This window comes from Galendromus occidentalis, unplaced genomic scaffold (assembly GCF_000255335.2).
Source record: "Galendromus occidentalis unplaced genomic scaffold, Mocc_1.1 scf7180000077167, whole genome shotgun sequence".
Taxonomy (NCBI): domain Eukaryota; kingdom Metazoa; phylum Arthropoda; class Arachnida; order Mesostigmata; family Phytoseiidae; genus Galendromus; species Galendromus occidentalis.
This window is the reverse complement of record NW_003805155.1, coordinates 169992-193756: the sequence shown is the minus strand read 5'-3', so window position 1 is coordinate 193756 and position 23765 is coordinate 169992. Positions and strand designations below refer to the sequence as shown.

The window sequence follows — 23765 nt, the reverse complement described above, 5'->3', positions numbered from 1 at the left end:
TCCAGCCGAATGGTGCCGATCTCGGACTCGACTCCAAATTATTTTCTCTATCCAGCTGAAGAGTTCCTCAAATTGAGACCCTCTCGTTCGCCACGGGCTTTTCTCGGTCCACGAAGTCCGTTCCATTCCTGCTCTGACTTCGAGCTGTCGTGGACGTCCACGGAATTTAGGGGCTGAGCTACCCGGAGAGTTTGCGTAAAGTGTCAGAGCTATCATCGGTCGGCTTCACACTGAGGGATGCTCTTCAAAGTCGGAGCTAGACTTCCCGAGAGTGGAGTTCATCTTTGTGACCATAAATCTCGAGAAGTTCCTCCTGGAAGCATAGATATTCTGTGATGATAGCGGGTCAACTTGGTTCAAGGCCCTTGATCTCGATAATCTGAAGGTTGCACTACTCGCGGGTCTCTTCCGTACCCCGGGAATTTCGCCAGGGATAGTGACATAACACCGCGGTCGAAAGGAGAATTCATCATGCGAGACTGAGTGCGAATCCATGATAGGTAGGGGCTTCTCGCAGTCATCGAGCCTTGGTCGCAATGCGATAGAGTGGAAGATCCCCGACGCTCGAAGGCGGCAGCACAGCGAGACTAGCTCACTTGAAGCGCGAAGGTATATAACGGTGGTGGGAGTACAATGGAGATAAATGGTTCCGATATATTTGAAGAAGATCGTGTTCTTCCGGCACCGCATGATGCCCGTCTCGTCTGTGGTATATCGTCTGTCTTGTTCGCCCGTGCACACCGGAGCATTCCTTCTCAGGGTCGCCGCATTCGGCGGTGGCAGATGTGTACGGCCTTAGAGAGATGACGCTTCCGGCTCGCATATCGATTGATACCCACCATCGTGCATTCGGGGGGAAATCGCGGGGAGGCGGGGTTTTTTTGCGAGCATGCTCCGGCTCCTGATTTTTACCCGGAGGAAAAATGCATGCGCCCGATCGGACGGCTCGGACGACTACGCTGGACGTGACAATGGGGTGTTCAAGAAACTGCTGGCGATAGAGGCATGGAGCAGGTAGACGCGCGAATATTTCCAGGAGGTCGTTTGCGAGCTCATCCGGAACCTCGATCGAAGTTTTCTCCAGGAGAGCATTCGGGCTGCTCGAAATAGTGATATCAACGCTCCGGAGAGAGCCAGACAAATTACAAGACACCAGTCAGTCGTCGACCATAAAGCAATCGCATGCAACGCTTAACTTCCCTTTCTCTTGGCGCAGAGCCACGTTAAAGGAGTTCTCGGAACTCCGCGGCATAGACGGACGATCTGGTCGGACACGGAACGACTCGAAGAGGCTCTCGACGTACACTGGTGCACCTCTGAAGTCACCTGCGCCGCATCCCCCATCGCCGGCACCCTGATGGAGCAGAGACCTGCTGCTCCCAGACGGACCCCGCTGCTCAGACGGTTCTGGAAGCTCGGGGTCACCTGTCTGGGACCCGTACTTCTCTCACCTCTGTATTTTATTAACACGACGGTAAGGTTACTACGGCTGCGTTAGAGTTCGTTGATAGCTCACTCGACGGTTCTGCATCTTATTCGAAGGAGTGGCATTTGAAAAAAGTTTCTTCACGAATGTTCAATTCTTCGAATATCTGCGGGGAAGCTTCGCATGTCGGGTGAGCTCGATCACGACTCGTGAGAGTTCGGTGCAACTCTCCGCAATACAGTAAACCAGTTTTAGAATGTTTTGAGAGTATTTACGGCCCCTCTGGAGGCTTGTGTGTGATTGGGTGACCACATAGACAAAGGGATCTCTGTTTGGATGGTCACTGGGCAGAAAACTTCCGCATAGCTCGACTTCTTGAGCTGCTGACTTGTCGGAATGGAAGCTCCCGAACATTCTTTTTTGGTCGCTCCGAGAGCTTTTTGTGTGTAGCTGTGGAGAGCTCAGTGCCCAATTGGCTGTCGTGGCAACTCGCCTGTACAGGCTCGCAATCCGTCGTACGGAGAGAAATCCGAGAGAGTGCATGAGTTCGAGACGCATGTTCTGATAGTGCGTCTCGACACCGAAATGGTTCGGGAGAACCTTCCCACACGCGGTGCATTGTCTGGGGTTTTCTTCATTGACGGGAACTTCGGCCTGACCGTAAGCCGCGTCTCCGTAAACGGACGCCATGTGCTGGTCCGTAGAGCTCGCTGGCGAAACCCGGCCTTCGATCTTGGGGGGCCCGTCGGCAAGCCCGAGTCCGGGCCCAATGACGAACAAGGGGCGTTTTTACGACGCGCCGAGTCCATCTTCTCTCGAGATAACGTTTTTCATGGTCGAAATGCTACATAAGGATCGGCGGGTTATGCGTTAGGCAGTGATTGGCTCATCCTCGAACGAATCACGGTCCACGCGAATAATAAAATACGCGCTCCTCCTCATTCGTTCGTATACTTCCAGGAGTCGAGATGTGGATTCGTCGTTTCTCTCATGGCGCTGTACTGGATGACGGAGACGTTGCCTCTAGCAATCACAGCGTTGCTACCTGTAGTATTATTTCCATCTCTCGGAATCATATCATCTGATGAGACCTGCCAGCAATACTTGGTGAGCATCTTCCGAAAAGCGGCTCCACGCTTCTCTAGGCTGATCGAAGCACTCGTCCGGAGACGCGTCTGCTGTCTCAGCGAGACAGAGGTGTAGCTTAGATCGTAGCAGCACGGATTCTCTTTCGAAACGAGCTCTACTGATTCTCGAAATGACGGGAGGAGGGCGGGCTTCACTTCGAACCCAAGGAGCATGGTATGCTTAGGTATGCTTTTCGCGCTCTCTTGTAATACTTAGTGATCCCGGCTTCGTTCGCGGAGACTGTGGTCGATAAACCAAGCATTCATCGTTGTGGGAGATGCTTGCTCGTTGCCGCGTCTGACGGTATTTCGTGATTATTGCCAGGTGGAGACAAACATGGTATTTGTGGCGAGTCTTGTGATGGCAATCACAATCGAACATTGCAACTTGCACCGGAGGATCGCTCTGCGCGTGATGTTGTGCGTGGGAACCGACCCAAAGTGGTGAGTCAGAGCTCCGACTCGGGTCGATTCTCGACGTCGCGTTGCCAGAATCTCGGGGCACCAGGGGAATGAGCTCCGCCCGAACGCCATCATGGCATAAATCCAGATCGAAACTTCCTCTGAACTAATTTCTTGTTCATCTCGGAACTAGAAGCAGTAACGTCGGTGTCGTCCGGGGTGTTGGGAATCATTCTCAAGCCGCGATCCTCTCTTACAGGATAATGCTGGGTTTCATGCTCACTACCATGTTCCTATCAGTGTGGATTTGCAACACGTCGACGACAGCGATGATGATGCCAATCGTCGACGCAGTACTTGCAGAGATACTCTCGACTCGATGCAGTCCAGACGATTTGGAACTCGCCTCCTCCAATGAGAAATCTTCGGAGATCGCTCTGCTGGAGAAGGGACGGCAGTGCAACGGAAACTCAGACAAGTTAGTAGTCCCTCGTAGGCTCACTGTCGGATATCATGGCGCGCAATCGCGCGGATTCGCATTGCACACGCCTTTGCTTCTCATTCTGATGGATTCTTCGTCCCCTGGTGAATGAAGGTCGCTGAAAAATCTCGCAGTATTCTCGGACCATCACGAGCGCCAGAGAAAAGAACGACATTTGGCGAAAGGTCTCTACCTGAGTGTAGCGTTCGCTGCGAACATCGGCGGAACGGCGACCCTTACCTCCGCGGGGCCCAACCTCATCCTCAAGTTCATCATGGACGAGTAAGCACTCAATGGAATCAGGGACGCTGATTGGCGTTTACTCGAAGCGAGGCTCGATTCGGGATACGATCCCTACAGAACAATCATTCCCGAATTCACCTGCAACCCTCTCAGGTATTACGACGGTCGCCCTCCCATTGACTACGCATCGTGGATCGTATTCGCAGCGCCTGGTGTAGTTTGTACAGTTCTCCTTGTCTGGGGAGCTTTCCAGCTCCTTTACTTCATGAACCGGTGAGGTTTTTCCACCTTCCTGATTTTAGCCGAGGGGAGTTCCTGACTTCCTCATTGGAACGATTCAGCCGAACCCGATCGCGAACTGACTTTCTTCGATTTTTGGCACACTCTGAATGCAGACCACTCGATTCGGGAATGAATGGTCACGCTGCAAAGAAAACCATCAACAAGAAGTATGAAGAACTGGGGCCCATCACCTTCCACGAGACTGCTGTCCTGAGCCTATTCATATCGATGGTTCTACTCTGGATGTTCCGGGATCCGCATTTCATGACCGGCTGGGCTAATATCTTCCATTATGGTTCAATGTGAGTTCCGATCTTCGTTCAAACCCTCTAACAGCCTATCTCGCTCGACCCAGTGTTCAAAATTTTTTTCTCTCTGATCTATCCAATGAAGTAAACCGAAGGATTCGACATGCGCAATGTTCATCATTGTGCTGCTCTTCGTGCTACCGTCAAAGCTGAGCAAAGCCGGCGATTGCCCGCCATTGATAACCTGGCAGACGATACAGCAGAGACTTCCATGGGGGGTCGTACTCCTACGGGGCGGGGGCTTCGCGATGGCTGAGGCCACAAAAGTGAGTTTCGGGCGGTGATCCGGTCGCGATCATATAGACACATGGTACCCTTAGCGCGGGGCTTTCTTCTCAACATTCAGTTATTCACCTCGCACAGAATATACCATGTAGGTCGAAACTTTGCGCGATGATTCATGAGGAGAAATTTTCAGAAATCCGGGCTGTCGGCTTGGATGGGACATCAGCTCGCCGTCTTCAATTTCCTGAAACCGTCCTGGATGGCTTTCGCGGTTTCTAGCATCGTTGCCTTCTTGACTGAGTTCGTCACAAACTCGGCGACAGCGACGATCTTCTTGCCGATCGTGGCTTCATTGGCAACCGACCTTCACATCAATCCGCTCTACCTTGTTATTCCTGTCACGCTGGCTTGCTCCTACGCTTTCATGTTGCCTGTCGGAACTCCCGCTAACGCCATCGTGGCTACCCATGCGCAACTCAAGACCTTAGACATGGTAAGTCGTCGTCCCGCGATTCGATCTCCTCAGCGACGACGACGCGGGCGATATCCGATTTCATAGGCAGTTTGAGCTCAGTCGGAGACACAGGGTAATCGGAGGGACGAGAATATCCTGAGGAGCCGCTCCGCCTGAATATGCTATTTCAGCCGCCGTCGCGGTAGTCGTCAAATCTCTGTTTTGAGAAATTAGAGCCTCGGATCTGATCAGCGTCCGCGATCTCACATCACCGAGCGCCTCTTGCTTCCCTCCGCTGCTCGAACAGCGATTTGACATCTTGTCGTCCCGCAAAATACGATGCTCTGAGAGTATCTTGATTCGGTGGGCATCAAAGCCAGACTGGCTGATCAGGTTGACCTCTCAGATACGCAATCATCCGCTTATCGAGTTCTGAGATCCTGCCGACAGAGTAAAGCCCAATGTTGCTTAGCATTAATGTATGGATGCTAATCTTAGCCGCCTCGATCCGAACTGACTCTCTGGGGACATTGGCCGTGTAGACGAGTTTCATCAGCGGAGGGAGACGCGATATGACTCTCGATCTGAAGCCCCTGTTCGGTGGTGTATGTGCTCGGACTGTTAAGGATACGATAGGCGAACTTCAAAAAGCGTCATCGCTGAACTTTAGATCTGAGCGGACAATATTCCAAGCCCGTTCCCTTCATGAAGGCAGCTTGTTCGTTCGTAGTGATAACGGGTCAGAATAGTCGTTCTCTGAGCGATGAAAGCTACAGCATCGGCTTCGAGATTCTCTTCCCGAATATCGAATCATTTTCTCCGTCAAACGAAATCGGGGGTCGGAGTTCTCAACGAGGGAAAATCTGGCCTGAATTTATTTTGGAGGGAGCCCCGCGGGATGTGCGGAGTTTCCTCGGCCCTCACCCTAGACGAGAATATCGTAGTGCTGCTGTCTATATTCGTCGGTAGAAGCGTATTGCACTAACGAGCTTTCCAATATTTCAGTTGCTGCCGGGTGCCATTGCGAAGTTGATCTCGATCTGCACGATGCTCGTCTCTCTGAACACTCTTGGACGATTGATATATTCATTGGACACGTTCCCCGATTGGGCTTCTGAAAGCATTCTGTCCTCTGCCGCGAACGCGACAAGTGGAGCAAGTGGTCATTGAGTCATTGCCGGCGCTGAGCCTGACTGAGACTGTCTCGATATCCGATCAGTCTTTCGAAGCCGGATCGGTCGGGTGCATCGTCTCAGATGTGCTATCAGGGGGTCACCCGATTCCAATGAGCCTAATTCTGCATCCCCTACGGGGTTCGTTCCGGGGAATGGAGAACGAGTGAGCCAAGCAGTGGGATACACTGTTCTTGGAGTTCCTGAATACGCACACTAATTTACCGCTCGTTTTCGTATTGTTCCATCAAGTATGAAAAGTAGGAACGTGACAGGAATGTTCGCGGATACCCTAATGATCATCATCCTCGTGTCAGATAAAATCGTTGTAAATAATCAAGTAAAGAACTTCAGACTGAAATAAAAAAATGGCTTCCCGCGGCTGGGGAGCTATTCTTCGTTGAATATCGCATCAGCTCGTCGGCACCGATTACTCATTCTCATCACTATAATATGAATATCCCGAAGGGGAGTACATGATTCGGTCAGCGTCGAACTAAGCGACCACGGATAGATATTCTCCCTATGGCCTATTCTTCCTACGCTGGAATGGCAAAGCTCCATAGTTCCAAGCTCCATCGCGAGATAGATGTAGGTAATTCAGTGACATCTGTACCTCAGCCATATCCCTAACGGGCAAACCTAGCGAAGTGAGGGATTCCCTTCCGTCGAAATAGGGTGTACAAGCCGAAGAAAGCCGAACCGAGTCTTCTAAAGTACTGAATGATGCAGGATGGAATTCGTCGAATCTAAAAAACGATATCTGAAGCACTGAAAACGATTGGGCGAGGCAATTCGCTCTTTTCAGAGGCCATGTCTAGGGCTCTAAGTACCTTGCAGAGCATATCGTTCATCATTGTCGGAGCCGATCGATAGTTCCGATCACAGTCGGAAGGTCTTCCATTCACGACAATCCAGCCAGGAGCACAAGACACTGATTCAGGTGATCTGGACCCGAGCTTTTCGGGAACAGAACGCGATCATTATCGCCGCTGTGTAATAATAAACAGTATCTCCTACACCGCACCGCAGGCAAACCTTGATTCCAGTCACGAGTTTTTGGGAGCGGGCTCATTCTTTGTTGCCTCAGGGGAGCGCTGCTTGAGAACCCTAGCGTGTCGCCGGATTGTCATTAGAAGCGGTGAAGATAATGAAACGACGTCAAGATAGACCGTTCCGAAAACGCGATGCATTGATTCGACGCAGTGCATCCGAAGGTAAACACTCACCTTGAACATCGCTGGAAGCACGACAAAGTCAGCTCGTAAATCTGGAAAGAGATGAAAATTCATAGGATCTCGAAGTTTTTCCGCTGATCACGGCGAGACGTACTCCAACGTCCTGGATTCATTCGTGCGTATCAGAATGCGTTTGCGGTCTCTCGCATGCCGCCCGGATGAACTGGAACCGCCCCGAGAGCTTTTCATGGGCGACTCCGCATGGAGATTCATCCGAATTCGACGCCGTCTGACTTTTCCCGCTTCCACCCGCGAAGGAATGCTATAGGCATCTAATGAAATTTTTCTGAGTCACCCCGACCCGGAAGTCTCAGAGTGCGGGATTTAGACTCGTGCCCATGCTTCTGGATTGGGGTCGATTCAGGCAGGAGAGGCGATGCACCCCCCGCTCATAGATCCATCCGTCGGTGGAGATTCAGCAAGTCTTCCGGTACCACCGATTATCTCAATTAAGGAACTTCCATGGATTACCCGGAAAAATGGAATCCGGCTGTAAGAGGGCGGGGAGCAATAAATTGAGCGGGAATCACTATCACCCGCGGGCTCCCGCCGAGACCAGTGCAATTAGGGGACCTTCTCAGAGCGGGGTCATGGTGAACGCCGCCGGAACTCTCGTGGTTTGTTGAATAACGAGGAAAGCTTGTCTGGCGCTGGCAATCCTCGGTTACGTGAAGCTTCATCCGTGTGCTCGGCGTGGGCTTCAGTGGATGATGAGAATCACTTCTTCCTCGCTTGACGTCTCTCCCACGGCGAATAATTGCTGCGACCCGGCCAACTTCCGTCTGTCTTTGACACCTATCATGATGTCGCTGTATGTTGGCTGCCGCATTGTTTATATTCGCCGTAAGAGCAACTTTCTCCGTTATTCGCCCTCCCGTCCATCCATCTGTGCTTTGTCTGTGTGCGAGGCACGCTTACCAGAAAGGTAGAAAACGGTGCGGGTGAGGGTTCCGAAACCCCTCCCCATCTCGTGTCGCGCCGGGCTCCGATCAGTCAAAGCGCGCGCGAATGTCGTCTGAACTGTGTCCGCGCGCTACTGAACCTGTATCGTGAGCCTAGCTATAAACTAGGTGCAATGAGGCGCTGGCCGCTTGTTTTGTTGAGTTTGAATTGTTTGACCTTAGTGGGCAGTCGAGTTTCGACCAAACCGTGGCATTATGACAAAGCGGCTCGGATGAAAGCCCGAGAACAGCGGGAACTGCCACACACATTCGTCAAAGCCGGTCTCATCAGAGGCACCAGGGCTCAAGTAAATTCGAGACCGATTGACGTCTACTACGCTATACCCTTCGCCCTGCCCCCGGTGGGACCATTCCGATTCCGTAAACCGGTCCCGGTGAAAAGATGGAAGGGCATCCTGGATGCCACGAGACCAGGACCTCCGTGTACCCAGAAGGACGTGCAAGTGAACCAGTTCTATTCGAGGGATTCCGTGAACTCGACCGAGGACTGTCTCCATCTGAATGTGTTCACGGCGGCGCGTTATTGCTTCTCGCAAAATCTTCTGCACTGCGGATCTAAACCGGTGATCGTTTTCCTCCATGGAGGTGGCTTCCAAAATGGGGGCAATTCCGATTTCGTGCTGGACTCTAAGCACCTGGCTGTCATGGGTGACGTCGTCGTCGTCATACCGAACTACCGACTCAATGTATTCGGGTTCCTCAACGGTAATGTCACGGAAGAGGTGAGTCCTGAGTTTCGATTCAGTTTGCAGAGTGCTGGCGTCAGGATCTGCCTGGGGCGAATCGAATCGTTATTTGAGATCATGGGGAGACGAGTCCGAGCGATTTCCGAATTTTGAGGAGAGCGGCTCCTGATGTCCTTCCCCTGGGATACGTTCAGTGCAGTCCTCAGTGCTCTCCGCAGCCTGCCGCCTTTGCTCCCTACGCCTGGATGCATACTCATGTGCTTGGATCGCGCGTTCTCATGGACGACTCTCAGATCATCCCGAGTCGGAGTGAGGTTGGGTGCGGAAGGCGGAACGAGATGCGGTCGGAATTGAATCGTGGAGATGAAGGAGAACTCGCGCGGGCGATCATCGTGAGAGCACAGGGTTACACGATGTTTCGTACGATCGACCCCAATCAAAAGCTCTACCTGGCGAGAAAATGGATCGCGACAAGTTTCTAAACTCACTCTGACATCCGCGCCTTCAAATAGCTTACGAACCGAAGTCGACCTTGTGAAATCACTGATCCGCGTCCGAATCCGTTCGATTCGACTCCGACGTAGCGCCGAATGATCGGGCCCATCAGCGGGAACATTCTGCTACAAGAGAATCCATCATTGTCTCACGCTTTTTCTCGAGACTGAACTTTGAATCGCTCGGTCCAGAGCAATTTCGAGGGGGGAATCGGCTTTCGGGTAGAATCTGTAATAACCCCTCTGACGAAAACAATCCCCAATAATCGTTCCATCAAGAACAATCGAGAAAAAGGATTGCGAGACCTGTCACGAGGAACTCATTTTCACTGCGTAATCCCAGGTAGGAACTCGATCGGGCAGAGACTGCTGTCAGAGAAATTCCGCCTTCGAGTACAAGCCGGAAAAAATAGCGCCCGGCCCTTGCGCGGAAGCAATGGGGCACAAATCTGGTGCGTCCACCTTCCCGGGTTCGGCTCGACCCGATCGTTCCCACGTCAGAGAGCGGAGTTTCAGGGAGAGGCATACCGTTTCCGCCCTACCGGGGAAACACGGGATGATTATGCACATGGTCGTAGGCAGGTTGGGTTGAAGTCCCAGCAGACGTGCCTTCGACGGGAGTTTTTGACGCAAACCCGAAAGCGAAGTGGGAGCAAATCGAACAGCCATTGGGACTTTTCGAAAGGACGATACAGTCCTGCGAAGGCACGGGCGAAGTCCACTAATGAAATTTTTTATTTCTCTTCTTCTGCAGGTGCCCGGTAACATGGGACTCTACGACCAGATCCTCGCTCTCGAGTGGATTCAGAAAAACATCGCGTCTTTCGGTGGGGATCCTCGTCGAGTGACCGTGTTCGGTCAGGGTGCCGGTGCGGTCTCCACTGGATACCATCTGATTTCTCCAATGAGCCGCGGCCTTTTCAAGAGAGCCATTCTGCAATCCGGCTCTCCATACTGGAAATTACCGGACAACACATTCACCGGCAAAATGAAAGTTCAACAGCTAGCCCTCGAACTCGGCTGCGACGAGTACATCGTTCGCGGTCAGGTTCTGGCTTATCCTCGCGAAGTGATGAAATGCCTGAGGAGGATCCCATCCCACACGCTCTACGAAGCGATGGCTAAAGTTTTCGGCAGTGAGGGCAGCACCATGATACCGAGTTACTTCAACGAGCTGCTCCCGAACGAGCCGATAACTTCTTGTGAAAAGGGTCATTACGAAAACAACGTTGACGTACTGGTGGGAACGGTCACCGATGAGGGAACTCTACCCGTGGATCAGTTCTTCTGGAAATTGTTCGCGCTCGACTCGTTCTTCAGTGTTCCAGTGTCGGATATTTGGTTCTATGCATCACTGTTCTTCCAATCGGTACTCGGCCGGAGTGTGGAGCCCGTTCGGGGACTCTACGCCGACACAAACGGTGACAACTCCAGCACGTCGGCGAAGGACGCGGTGGAAGCCGTCGCTGCTGCCGTGGGGGATTTCGGTGTCGTCTGCCCCTCGAGTTACTTCGCGGACAGTTATTCGAAACGTGGGAACCGCGTCTGGTTGTATCAGTTCGACCACCGGCCAAGCTATAGTGCTTCTCCTGAATGGACAGGTATGCGACAGGAATTGAGCCGCGCCGAAGGTGTGGGAACATTGAACGCACAAGGTAACACTATATAGGTGCAGTCCGATTGACGTAGTGCTTGATTTTTATCCTCCAATCACTAGGGGTTGTTCACGGTGACGACGTTGGATTCGCGCTGGGATATCCGTTGTGGCAAAAGTCGTCAACAGAGGAGGAAAAACTTTTGTCCCGACGAGTCATCCGGATTTACGCCCATTTCGCGCACACGGGGTAAGTTTCTCGAGGAATTTCTGAATTTCTCCGGACGAATCTTCCGCCCCGCAGAACAATTTTCTGTGATAGATAGGCCCTCCTGATGCAATTAGGCACTGGCTCTCTTCCCTTTCCCTACCCAACACAAGCAAAGGTAGCTTAGGGATTCGAGGTGAGACATGGGTCAAAAACTCTGGGAGCGTTGCCAACGATTATTATTATTATTGGCCGACAGGTCAGGGTAGTTACTCGACACTGCGAATCTCTGACAAAGCTTTCACGGGTTTCTCGTATCGATGATCTATGAGGAAAGAAAAACGCAAACAAAGACAGCAGAGACCTTGGCTACTGCTTGGAGCCTTCCTTGAAAAACAAACCGCAAAGAAGGCATTCTGAGTGAAATATAAGCCGAGATATTCTGAAGGCGTCCTTCCCAGTGCGTAAGAATCTCTCGGCAGCTGAACAGGCGGCTATCTACGTGATTAGGCATTTGTTTGCTTTGTCTATCAGACCTGTTACGGAATCAACACGCGTTAGATAATATTTATTATGAATCTACGATCCATCTCGGGGATTGAGCCTGGATTGGTTTTTAAGCGCGCTGCTCGCTATTATTAGACACGCTTTTATACCATTGACGGTTTCGCTGTCGTATCGACGTGGACAGTCGTGTAAACTTCGTGGAGTTGGGTTTGCATGTCGAAAGGGAGAATCGATGTGTGAGTCTTGCCGCTGATCGAGATATAGTATCTCAGCTAGGAACGACGTCGGCGCGCGGCTCTAAGCATGGGACGCAATAAGCGGCGACACGCGACATCTTCAAACGGATAATAATTCAACCTGTTCGATACTCATCGATTCCGAGCTAGACCTTACCCGAAAGCCGGCGCGGAGGATTTGGCGACGTTCTTCGACCGTTAATCTAATGGACATAGATTCAAGATGGAGAAGTGAGAGCCACGTCGGGTAAGGGTTTGTCAACCACGACAGAATGGTCATGAATCTCACGGATGGAAAAACTTGGAAGATTGAAGTACCTACTCTCACTGATGTCCCATATCGTTCTTTGAAACTCAAACCGAAGTGACAAACCACGGGAATCGGGGGATGCTGCTCGTTTATTTTTAAACTTTCGTGCTTCCTACCATACCTGATGGTGATGTAATTTCCAACATATTGTGACGGTCTTGTTTTTTACTCCATTTTTATGCATCCCACGTCCCGCGGTTTGGAACTTCATCACAACGTTTTCGTCGTCGATGCTTCCTTCGCACCTTCGATGAAGCGGCGGCGAGTCATTGATGCGCTTTTTTTTGCGCAGTTCCCTCCAGTCCTATTCGGGTTTGTCCAAACCTTGTCTCGGATTTGTCTCCGACGAGAATCTTCCCGGACATGCACAGCGAGGGCCTCATTATATGTGCTTTCGAGTTATGGCGGCTCGTTTTTCACTCGGTGGAAAGTTCTGTACGATTCGCTGTACATTTTTCCCCCAAGAATCGAGTATTCTTCCGGAAGCGGCTTCTCCAGACCGTTATCTCTGACGCTGCATTCACTTATCCGGCGCAGGAGTCGCCGATGGATTCGAAGTACAGTTTTCCGACGGATGATACTCAATTTCTCGAGATGGCCGATAGGAGGAACTCCTATCCGAGGTTCCACGGTACCGAACGAGTCAGATGTATACGGCGGGAATTCTCCGATGAAGAAAAACCCGTTGTTCAGGCCTTCACTAAGATCGTGATTTGATCAGATACGAACGCTCTGCGGGCAACGATTTTTCTGTTTACTTTGAGGCGAATTGTCTTTGTTCTGTTGCGACGCTCAGCGGAAGGTGGTTGAGATTGCCAGGGACAGTTGTCGGATGTGTCAATAAGAATGAAACGTTCGAAAAGGAACCGAACTCGCGTCAGGAGGCTTGACTTGGTTGCACCATCGGGTGAGCGTGGACGGACATTCCTGTGGTAGAATGTTCGAACTGATGGAGAAGCCCAGGGGATTCGAACTTCGGGGATTTTCTACGAGCTCCTGCGGCTAAGGAGCAAGAACTGACGAGGAATCGAGCGACGCGCTCCAATGAGGGGAGAGTAAAAACCGATATCGCCGCGGTGACCGATGAAAGGTTTCGGAGACTCCGAATAATAAGCCCGTCATCAGGGGACGAGTAGCGGAGTCGAGACTCCCTAAAGAGGGATGGAAATCCTTCGGATTGAGGTGCGCTGAACACGGACGTAGTTTTCGACTATGGCCGCTGACCGCGATGCGAGTATAGTCTTCCATACCGGAGGGCTTCAAGTGGCTGGTGAGCGCGGAGGGGTCGTAGGTGACGAAAACTCGGAAAAGAACGGATTGGAAAACGCTGAAGAAAATGCTGCTCAATAGATCTATGGATGGCTGGCGCGGGCATCGCCTGTGCTAGGGCTCAGGGAGGTTCGGATCGCCGGAAAGAAGCGTGGGTTCATTGTAAGCGCATTCATCCTCACTTTACGATCTTCGGACAAATCGGATGGACGAGAGAAAGCGTCAGAAAATGGCAGCCTAAATAGAGGCACAAAATCGAATTGAAGAAGTGTGGGATTTTCTGTTTGAAAGAAGGTCAAGTACCCATCGAGAAACTTGCGGTTTTCGGACGGATGGCGACGAGACACTATTTCTTTTCTTCTTATCACGGGTAGTCACTCCACGTAATCCGACATTTCGTGCATGATCGACGTAGCGTGTGAACTTCTTTCAGTCAGTTACGCTCATTCGCCTGCCTGTCGGTATTATCCGATAACGTTCTTATATTTCAACCGGAGACATCGAGTCAGCTTTGTTTTCGGTCACTCGACACGGACTTACGATACCGAATGAAGCGGCTTACTGACGATGTCAACAAGTCGTCTTTCGAGTGATCGCACGCTCCACCCCGCCATCATAGCTCCAACAGCTATGGATGGCGCCGCTGGCACGAAATATTTGGTTGCATCGTACTCGAAATCCTCTCCTGCTCCTCGACGGAGTCGACTGAGAAGACACGGAGAATCCCCCCCTCAATCTCTGTCATCGGGGAAAACTCGAGAATAAATCTATGATGCCTCGGTATTCCCATGAATATCACGGCATCGTAGATTCGTTCTCGCCTAGGTATCGCCAGCTTCAGGAGTTCCGTAGAATTTCGCGCGAAAAAAAAAGACGGAGTCGACGAGTGATTGTCTCGAGCGAATTTGCCCGTGGGCCGCAGGAATCTGAAATGCTGTCCCACGTAGCCGACGGAGCCCGGAGTGAAGGAAAAGGCGAGAAATTTGAATTATCTACATGGAGAGGTGTGGCGCTGTATCGTCTTTGTGGTCGAGTTCTTCCGCCCCCGGCAACCGTTCGTCTTTTCAACGACAACAACAACCGCTCGGCTGAGTTGCCGCCACCGCTATTTTGCCTTTTCCTCTGACCAACTACCTGGTCGGCTGGCGCCCGCCAGGAGAAGCGGCCAACCGACCGGCCGGTCGACCGACAGACCGGCTGGCTGGCTGGCTGACCGTCAGCAATTCAGCCATTACAATGGACCCGTCGTTGTTGTTGTTGTTGTCGTTGTCTGCCAGATAACTGACCAACTGAATGATTGACCAAGCGACTTACTAACAGACTGTCGGCGTCGATTGACCACGCCGCTGTCCAGCGAATAAATGAGTCAGTACTTCTTTAATGCCAACGGACTCATTGACACTCTCGCTGACGCGACGCCGACGTTGCCTCACTGTCCGTTGACTGACTGACTGACTTTTCTAGTCCTTCGACGAGGGCTTCACCTTGCTACCGAGCGATCTTCCGAGCGAATGTTTCGAAAAGTGATGCTCCGATTGTCTCACTCACTCAGTCAGCTGCACACCTGTGAGCTGATAGTGTCAGTCTGTGAGAACATTCGCGTGTGAGAACAGCCCAAGTCACTGTCGATACATTTTGTTTTCTTCGTGGAAAATGCGAACGAATGGAAAATGAATGGACCGTCTTCCTCGCATAATCTCAATCGGGAAGACGTACTACACAATGCCCGCTTTCAATACTTCGCGTGACTGTGCGTGGTCTCAAATAGTCTGTCACTCTTCTCCAGTTTCACATCACTGTGCGGGTTTATCCCTCGGCTTGAGCTGCGCTTATCTGTCATTTTCGCGAAGCTCCGGCTCTAGTTCAATCGCGACGCCGCGTCGGCCGTGTCGCGGTGACGCGCGCTCCAGCACATCATCGCGTAGTACCTCCGCTACTCGGTCGGTCGATTGCAGCGGGATGCTCGAGCATTTCGCTTGACCGAAGGCATCGTAGCGACTTTTCTCAGCAAACAGGACATTCTATTAATAAAATATTAATTCGAACTAATTCGTGAGCGGCATCGGGACCGCTTTCGGGCACGTGATCCATCGGCTGGATTTGCTCGACCGATAGAACGATAGACGGGCGGGCGGAAAGCCCTGCAGCAGTATGCAGGGGGAAACGTCTCAATCTCGTTACGAAATTCGTGTTCGTTCGTCTGTTGATGTTTTTTTTTTACATTTCGGCACACAATGTCTTGTTCCGAATGGTCCTCCCCATAGTCGCCATTTGTCATGGAAAATCTCATTCTTTAATTCCTCATTGTTCGAGAAGCGTTGCTGAATGATGAACGTCTTGATGGTGGCTGCCATGGAAGCTTGAAGAGGAAGTTCTCTCAGTCAGTCGCGGGGGGGATTCGGTCGGAGGCGTCCTATGGCCATTTCATCATGTCGACCGCTCCCATCGACTGACCGCCCTGGGAATGCTTACACTCAATAACGTATCAGGATCGACTCGTAATCGATGCTCGGCTTGGATTGCTATGCGTCCCGAAGGAGCTGAGACACAATGGACGTCGGCGTCGTCCGACAGTGATGAAACTCATTCGACGTAATGTCTAGCATTGGCGGACATGCTCCTTCGGGGAAAAGAAGAAAATTATAGAGGCGCTCTGAGCATGTCCCTCTCTGAACTAATCAGCTGATCTCATCGCGGACGCGATCCTGGACTATGCGTAGGTAATTGAATCCTTTTGTGTTTTCTGCCCGCACGACTGTTCGAAGGTGGCGGCATACTACTTGAAGCACCTCAGCGCTGAGGGATAGACGCGACGACTCAAAACATTATTCAGCGGCTTCAGCAGCGGGCTTGCTTGAGCCGCGATTCATTCAATCATTGCGTAAGCCCGAATTCATGGAGTCATTCAGCTTTCGTTTGCTATCGGGCTTTGCTTCAATGAAGTGAAACCACTGTCGCTAATTCGCGACCTTCCCGTTTTCGAAACTGAAAACTCCAAGGCGACTAACTCCGACAGAGCGCATTCCACACTTCCCCCCAAGCAAAACGAAGATATGGTCGATTACATTTTTCTTCTTCAAATATCGATCTTGCCTATTGACGAGGGAAAAGTCCCCCATATCAATCCGTCGCTTGCCGGGTCAGAGCGGCGCGATGTGGATTCTCCGCGCACGGCGGCAGGATTGGAGCCTTCGGAGTCACAACCCCGATAGAAATTATTTGAGTGCTATGCGCGCCGCGTCGACGTCTACGGTGACATACGACACCGCATGAGCCATGAGTGCCGAGAATCCGACGGTCGGATTTGCGACCTGCGGACTTAGCATCTCTTCTCAGATTCAGGTAGAAACTTCGTTCGCTGCTTTCGGATGTCATTCTTCGAAAGTCAGTCATGCTTCGCTTTTTTCGGTTTCCCGTCTTGCGACACTCGTGGCGGGACCCCTGACAAGACCGAGAAACAAAGTGCTTGAGAACGACAAGCAGACCGAGGATTCTTCCGGAGGCGTGAGAAATTCTGTTTGAGACGTTCTTCTTTTTGACCCGCGCACACTGTTCACCCTTTCGTCTTCTCATCTATAATGCTCACAGGCGGCTGAGGAATTCTTTGGGAAGTATCGTGGAATTTATTCCCGAAAAACGTCGCGAGCTCGGATAACATTATCCACAGGCCTCGCAGGCGCACTTTTGTTCCAATCAGTGACGAGACTGGGATTGTTCTCGTTTCTGTGTCGAGCCAAACCCCGTTTCTTCCTTTCCAATGAGAGCTCTGAGATGTTTGATAGAAAAAAAAAAGCCATGAGCTCCGTGGGAGCGCTGCGGAAGCTCTCCGCTCGGTGTTTTTCTGAAGAAGGGCCTAGGTACCGATGATTGGCACCTGACCTTCGTAACGAGATCATGAGACGGGAAGATAATATTACATAATTTTTCCCATATCAACATGTCGACCGTGGTTCTGCTCGCCGGGATTCCAATACTGTATTCATCGAGCATTTCTGAACAGAGGCGCTGGGCCGCGAGCGAAAGTGAACGGGTCGTCAGTGAGAATCGGGGGAAGGCCTCGTCTTCGAGCTGGAGAAAAAACTTTCGACCATGCTCCATGAGGCGCGGGACTTCGAACCGAATTGGGAACTTTCCGCCCAACGCGACGTGACAAGAAGTTGTGTCAATTGAACTACCGGGTCGGATCCTTCCGAGAAATGTCGCTCGTTTTCTTCAATTCAACGTATTCCATTACCGGAAAACCCAGTCTTCGATCACTGACTTCTGGCCGGTATGATCGTACCAGGCGGTTTGTGGAATATGTCGCTCAACAAGTCTCCGTATCCGCTGAGATGAAAAGATAGAGGAATGTTTCGCGATGTATGATAAAATTCATTTATTACAAAGTTGCTTTGCCGTCACGACAGACTTAGTGGGTCTCGATGCTCAGTGATGTTCTTCCTCTTGTGGTCGACGCTTGTCTATTCAGAAACTTCCAGGTCAACAAAATGAAACATCAGCTAGATTGTGAGACAATGTAATACGATATTTAAGCTAGCGGAAGAGAACCCCTAGTCGCCCAACCACCCACAGAAGCATCGTTTCTCCTTGTCGGCCGGACCCACAGTACCACGACGAAAACGTCAGCGGCAGCCACGGCATCGGACAATAGACAATTATGTTGACAACAGGCTTGTCGTTGGCTTGTGTGTGATACCTCGGTCCACCTGTCGCGGCTGTTTCATATGAAAAGCGCGCGGCTTGCGAACGCATCCCCTGCCACAAAATCCTCATCTCGGAGGAAGAGCGCGGGCTCTTGTACGCACCATGCAGCGAGGCAATTCTGAGCGAACCCGCAATCAGCTCGTTGGGGATCACTGGAGACTCATCTCGCGCTCGAGAAACAAGCTTGTCGTGACCCTCCCGTCGATGCTCCCATCCGCGCGAGGCGGAAGTCTGTGCCCGAGGAGAAGCGTAGAAATAGAGATCATCGCGAGGAGCCGCTTCCCAGAAATTATTTCGGAGCAGCCTTCGAACCGATGGGTTCCGAGGGCCGAATAGTCGCCATGCTGACTTAAAACGCGAGACTCTGAGTCGCAGCGGATCTGACTGCTGAAGCTTCAGGGTGGAGGGATGTCATTCAACCGGGTTGACAATTCGTCGACGACATACTTTTCCTCTGAATCGTCTTCTGTCGAATACTCCATGAAAGAGATGGACTAGATCGGGGCCTGAGCTCGAATACGCCTTGGATCATCCGTCAATCTGGACTAAAACCATTATCGGATGCGGAATCTAATTCATCACGGATCGGCTCCACCTCGTATTCCAGCATCTACGGAAATTTCAAACTCCGTCAGCCTTGCTCCGGGAGCGATCACCGTTTTTCGAGATTGAAGTATTTGGTGCGGATTTCCCAATCCCTTTCCATTTAGAGCTCCCGATGCAAGGAGCTTCTCGTCTCTTAAAACGAGCTGAGAACGCTGCTGTCACGTGATTTTCCATAGGACCCTCCCGCTGGGAACTGACGCCGCGAACGCCGGTCCCGTGTCCGGAAAACACGGTCTCGCCTGTATCGAACATCGAAGAGCATCCGAACCGCTGTGAGCGCTTCTGAGAAAGATTCAGTAAGAATGCTTTCGTCTTCATATCGTCTCCGACCTTTTTGACATCAACGACAGCGATGGGTTTCGGAATATTCCCTCGAAAAATCGATGTTGTTCGTTCGAGAGATTCAATGAGCCTATTGTGATAGTCGGGTCATCGTTGAGTGAAGTCGATCAAACTTGATGATCGCGTCGGTATCGTTCAATGTCAGTGATTCGACCGACCGCCTGACGGAAAGCAACGAGAGGGGGGACGGAACCGGACCGAAGTCTGGAGAAGATCGAAAAACACGAAAAGAATCTGAACGCGGAACCGTTCAGTGAATCGGCGATCCAGGGCCATGTTCCGTTGGAGGACATGTTTCTCGTACGTCATTGATCTCCCAGCTGATTCGTCGAGCGTACATTGATGGATTCATTCGACGAAGAGAGATAGATCCCATGAGACCGAATAAGGTTTCGCGGACAAGTGTATTTTTCCCCAAAGAGTCGCGGCAACCAATCCTCGATATCTCCTAGACCTCTTCGTGGTGGGACGCTACTCGAGAAATGATCCACGTCGCATCTGTTTTTGTCTTCGGCTGCGACGTCATCCAGGAAGTCCCTGACAAGGAGATCTCGTCTGGCTGAGGCCGACAAATGATTTCAAGTCAAAAATTCATGGGGCCCCCGTCGACGTTACGGTATGTGTCGTCCGTCTCTCTTTCTGTGTGTTCTGGTGACATAGGACAAACGATGAAGAGAAACGGATCCGTTCGTCGGCACCGCCCTTCTCAAAATTCTCGTCCGGTTTCTCCCGTTTTTGTGACTCTCGAGTTTTGTTACTTTTCTCAAAACGCGATGCTCTCATCGCTGACCGCAGCACAGACGACGACCAGAAGTCGAAGACGATTAATGCAAAGCGGCTTGACAACGCGTGCGACCGCCATTCAGCTCACTTTCCCGTTCAGTTATCCATTCATTCATTGATCTTCCCATCCGTTCCTCTATTCATCGCTGCAAATACCCTACTGCCCATTGAGTGATCCTGGTCTCGAGAGCAAAGAAAATTCGAGGGCTGGTTTGGTCTACAGGAACTCCCAACACTGGCCTATCCGCAGCTGATCATTCCTAATTGTAAGACAGACGTCATCCTAGTGGACGACATGTGCTCCTGTCTTGATAAATCTGAAGATTCCTGTCTCTGGCCTGAATATTCGCTGGTCCGATTCCCACGGCGGGGAATTAATTTAGGACGAGTTCCGGGCTCCCCCTCTCTTAGGATTGTGAAGTCCGAGTTCTCCAGAACACATAGACCCCGGTCGGTGCGGCCCCAGTCGGCGCAATCAATTGGCTCGCCGATCCTTGCGAGAGATGCCGATGAATCGTCTCGAATTTCCTACGGTAGGCATAGGCTTTGATGGAGGTACTACCTGATGGACACACTTGGAATGATACTTGATATGAATGACAGAGGCTTATTCGCGTAGAAATCAAGGAAAGTTCCAACGTCAATCGGATTTTCATATCGAAACGAATGTCGATTCCCGGCACGCGCTCTGACATTTCCGAATAGGCCGACCGCTGTGAAACAGAGAAGAACGGTATTTTATCTGAACTTGCTGTCGTCTTCGGTTCTCGATGCATTTCCGACTTATCGTTGTTTCCGATGGTGGCGGTGACAATCATTAACACCTCTTGCTGTCACTGTCTTGCAACTTCAAAAAATGACAACGGATCGATCTGCGGGTCCCATCGCTCTTCAGGGATGGTCTTCCAGATTCCAGAACGTGATTCTTTTCCACGGATGAAGGGCGAGAAATTTGAATATTCGATCCATTAATCCGGAGTTGAGACGGAGAGATTGCGTACAAGAAAGAACCCCGAAGGTTTGATAATGCCAAATCGGATTCCCGAGTAGAGAGGCGGTCTAGGAACCTTTGAGTCAAACGAGCGCAAGTCTCAGCGCAACCAGAAGAGGGGCTGATAACGGCGAAGAAGCGATCCCGACAAGTCTGTTTTCAGTGAAAGTATCGGTTCCTGCAAACGTGACGCCATTGTGTGAAGGAAGCGAACAGTTTACATAAGTTACGCGCGTGAGGGGATGCTCAGATGCGTTGACTGGTCACATCCGAACGCTATGACAAGCGCGCGACTATGTCTGAACGAGATATTGTTGTTGTTGTTCTCTTTCTCTATGCGATTCTTCAACTTCCTGGCTTTGTCCGAGCAAGGCCCGCTTCGTCCACTTATTGACCTCCGACCTTGTCTCGCCCGTCGTCCCCTCGTGTCTGCGCGGAACCGCGTGTCTGTCTTAAATGCTCGACGATGGGAAGAAACTCAGTCACCTTCATCCCACGGTTATTTTTCATCTTCCCACATTTCCGGACTGCGACAGGTGAATCGGAAGAATAGCGGAATATCGGAAATCGGTCCTTGCTTTCGAGGATTGCGAATGAGGAGCTCGAGGTTTTCCAATGAGGATGGGAAGCAGCTCTGTCCCAGCGACGAGTAACGCGGATGGGGGAGATTCCGGATGATTGTGGTCTGCGGGTTCCTCCTTTGTCCTCCGGCTCTCTTCGATTGAGCTGCTAACACCGTTCGACAACACCCGCGATTCGGGAACAGATCGAGCGAAAAAAGCAAGGATCCCGCAAGCTTGACTAATTTCAGTCAAACCCACGTATCCGGGGGCGCGCTCCACTTCTTCGGACGACAGATAACTTTCTAAAAAAAAATAGAATTCACTAATGAACAGACCGACGCGGAAATATCGATGGCCTTATCTGGTCCTTTAATGAGGCTCTCTCCCTCCTCTCGGCGCGTCGAATATGATTAGAAGGAGCGGGATATACAGTCTTCAAGCGCCTGACGCGGAGATCGAACCACCCATGCTCAGCCGTCTCTCTATGTTTCAGGCAACCTCCGACAGTGAACGGTGACGTGTGGCATCCGTACACGACGAACAAACCTCATTACCTGCAGGTCTGTAGTTTTCCAACATCGCAGGCTGTAGGCGGATGCTGCGCACCTGATTATCAGATGCGACTCCCCGTTACATGGAAATCGGATGACGAGCCCAAATTCCAACCTTTCAGATCACAGCAAAAAACTACACGGTGCATAAAAGTTCTATGCGTCCAGGATACTGCGAATTCTGGAGAGCGTATCTTCTGCCGAAAAAGCTCTGAGGAACCCCACGAGAACCTCAGCTCTCACACTGTCCAGAGCTACTTCATCCGCTTCATCTGCTGTCGGATCTAGAATCCATCCCCGAATGAGCTCAGCAACTTTCCAGACTCCCCATGTCTGGTTCTGTACTGGCATGCTCGCAGAGCAACGATACGATCGGGACACTTGATAAATCCCATTCTTCTCTAGACGTTTCCGACTTCTGCTGGATGCGATGCCATCACTCCGGCATCTGTGGACAGCTTGCTGCTTTGAAGTTCGGCTTGAGATATCTTTAGAATTCCGCGCGAAGATTCTCGATAAGGCCTCGGCAAGTCGTGCCCGTCGGTGTACGTTAGTGCACGTTATCACACCTTCCATCTGTATGTCCACGGAGAAGGGTCACCATATTTATTGTTCGTTCGGCTCATCAGAAGTCACCGAAAGAGCGGAGAAGTGTCGGAGAGCTCCATAACCGGGGATCGGAATGCAACGTCATTCTCTTTCGTAGAGTTTGATTTCATTCATGAACCTACGCAATTTTCCAACTTTATTTGTCTCCGGAAACCTTGCCGTATCCCCGGTTATGTGCTTGGAGTGTATATACATCATCCCGCGGAAGTTCAACGAGGATCGACCTTATTCACAAAAGCCATGTCCCGACTATTGAAGTGGGATTCTTCCCTGAACGCTTAGTTCAGAATCCTGACACGTGAACCTTTTGATCCGCTCACAGGTGTCTCCTGATGCCTGAGCTGTGGTTGGTCGCGGACTTTACCACCCCTGACGAATGTGACATTTCGAGTCGTACGAGAACATAAACGAGAACGCACAATTTGAAATTTTTCTCGCATACGTGATGTTCATCGAATCAGATGCGGGCTGGAGCTGGAGCCATACATATATGGGAATGATTATCAGGGGAAGGAGTTTCCAAGCCTCGTCGCTGCTCTGGGGTACTCTCCCATCATAGTGGACATATCGCTCCGTTGTTACGTTTTATATTTCACCGGAAATCATCACCTTGTACTACATCATTGCGAGAGACGCCTTGTAACTGAATCCGAATAAAATGATCTTGAACATCGTAAATTCGTCCGTCATCCCGGACGTCGGAATACCCGGTCGCATTGATGAAGAACGCTGCTTGCACGATAAGCGTGAAGCATTGAAACATAAGGAAATGGATGTTCCGGAATTCGTGTCTTAGGGACGAGGTCTCGGACCAATTCCGAGACTGAGTTTGACGATTCTCAGCGAAGGGTGTTCTCCCAAGGAGAGAGAACTCGATCTGACTTGAATTGAGTTGAAGGCCCAGATTATATCTCCCGGGGAACGAGCAATCTTGGATCCTATTCCGCCAAATCTCATAATTTCCGTTACCGCCCGATGATGCCTGTAATTGT

At 51.1% G+C, this 23765-nt stretch overlaps 2 protein-coding genes across 2 annotated transcripts; both read left to right on the top strand.

Moving 5' to 3' along the window:
* The first annotated feature begins 1248 nt into the window (after window positions 1-1248).
* Window positions 1249-6498, top strand: LOC100897338 (solute carrier family 13 member 5). Its single transcript, XM_018638745.1, has 10 exons — window positions 1249-1474; window positions 2387-2533; window positions 2879-2997; window positions 3215-3433; window positions 3551-3718; window positions 3833-3952; window positions 4075-4263; window positions 4355-4535; window positions 4688-4987; window positions 5954-6498. The coding sequence occupies exons 1-10, from the start codon at window positions 1358-1360 to the stop codon at window positions 6116-6118; spliced, it is 1725 nt and encodes a 574-aa protein (XP_018494261.1). The 5' UTR covers window positions 1249-1357; the 3' UTR covers window positions 6119-6498.
* A 1935-nt stretch (window positions 6499-8433) lies between these two features.
* Window positions 8434-22379, top strand: LOC114828105 (acetylcholinesterase-like). Its single transcript, XM_029110918.1, has 5 exons — window positions 8434-9042; window positions 10255-11101; window positions 11218-11344; window positions 22107-22173; window positions 22287-22379. The coding sequence occupies exons 1-5, from the start codon at window positions 8434-8436 to the stop codon at window positions 22377-22379; spliced, it is 1743 nt and encodes a 580-aa protein (XP_028966751.1).
* The last annotated feature ends 1386 nt before the right edge of the window (window positions 22380-23765 follow it).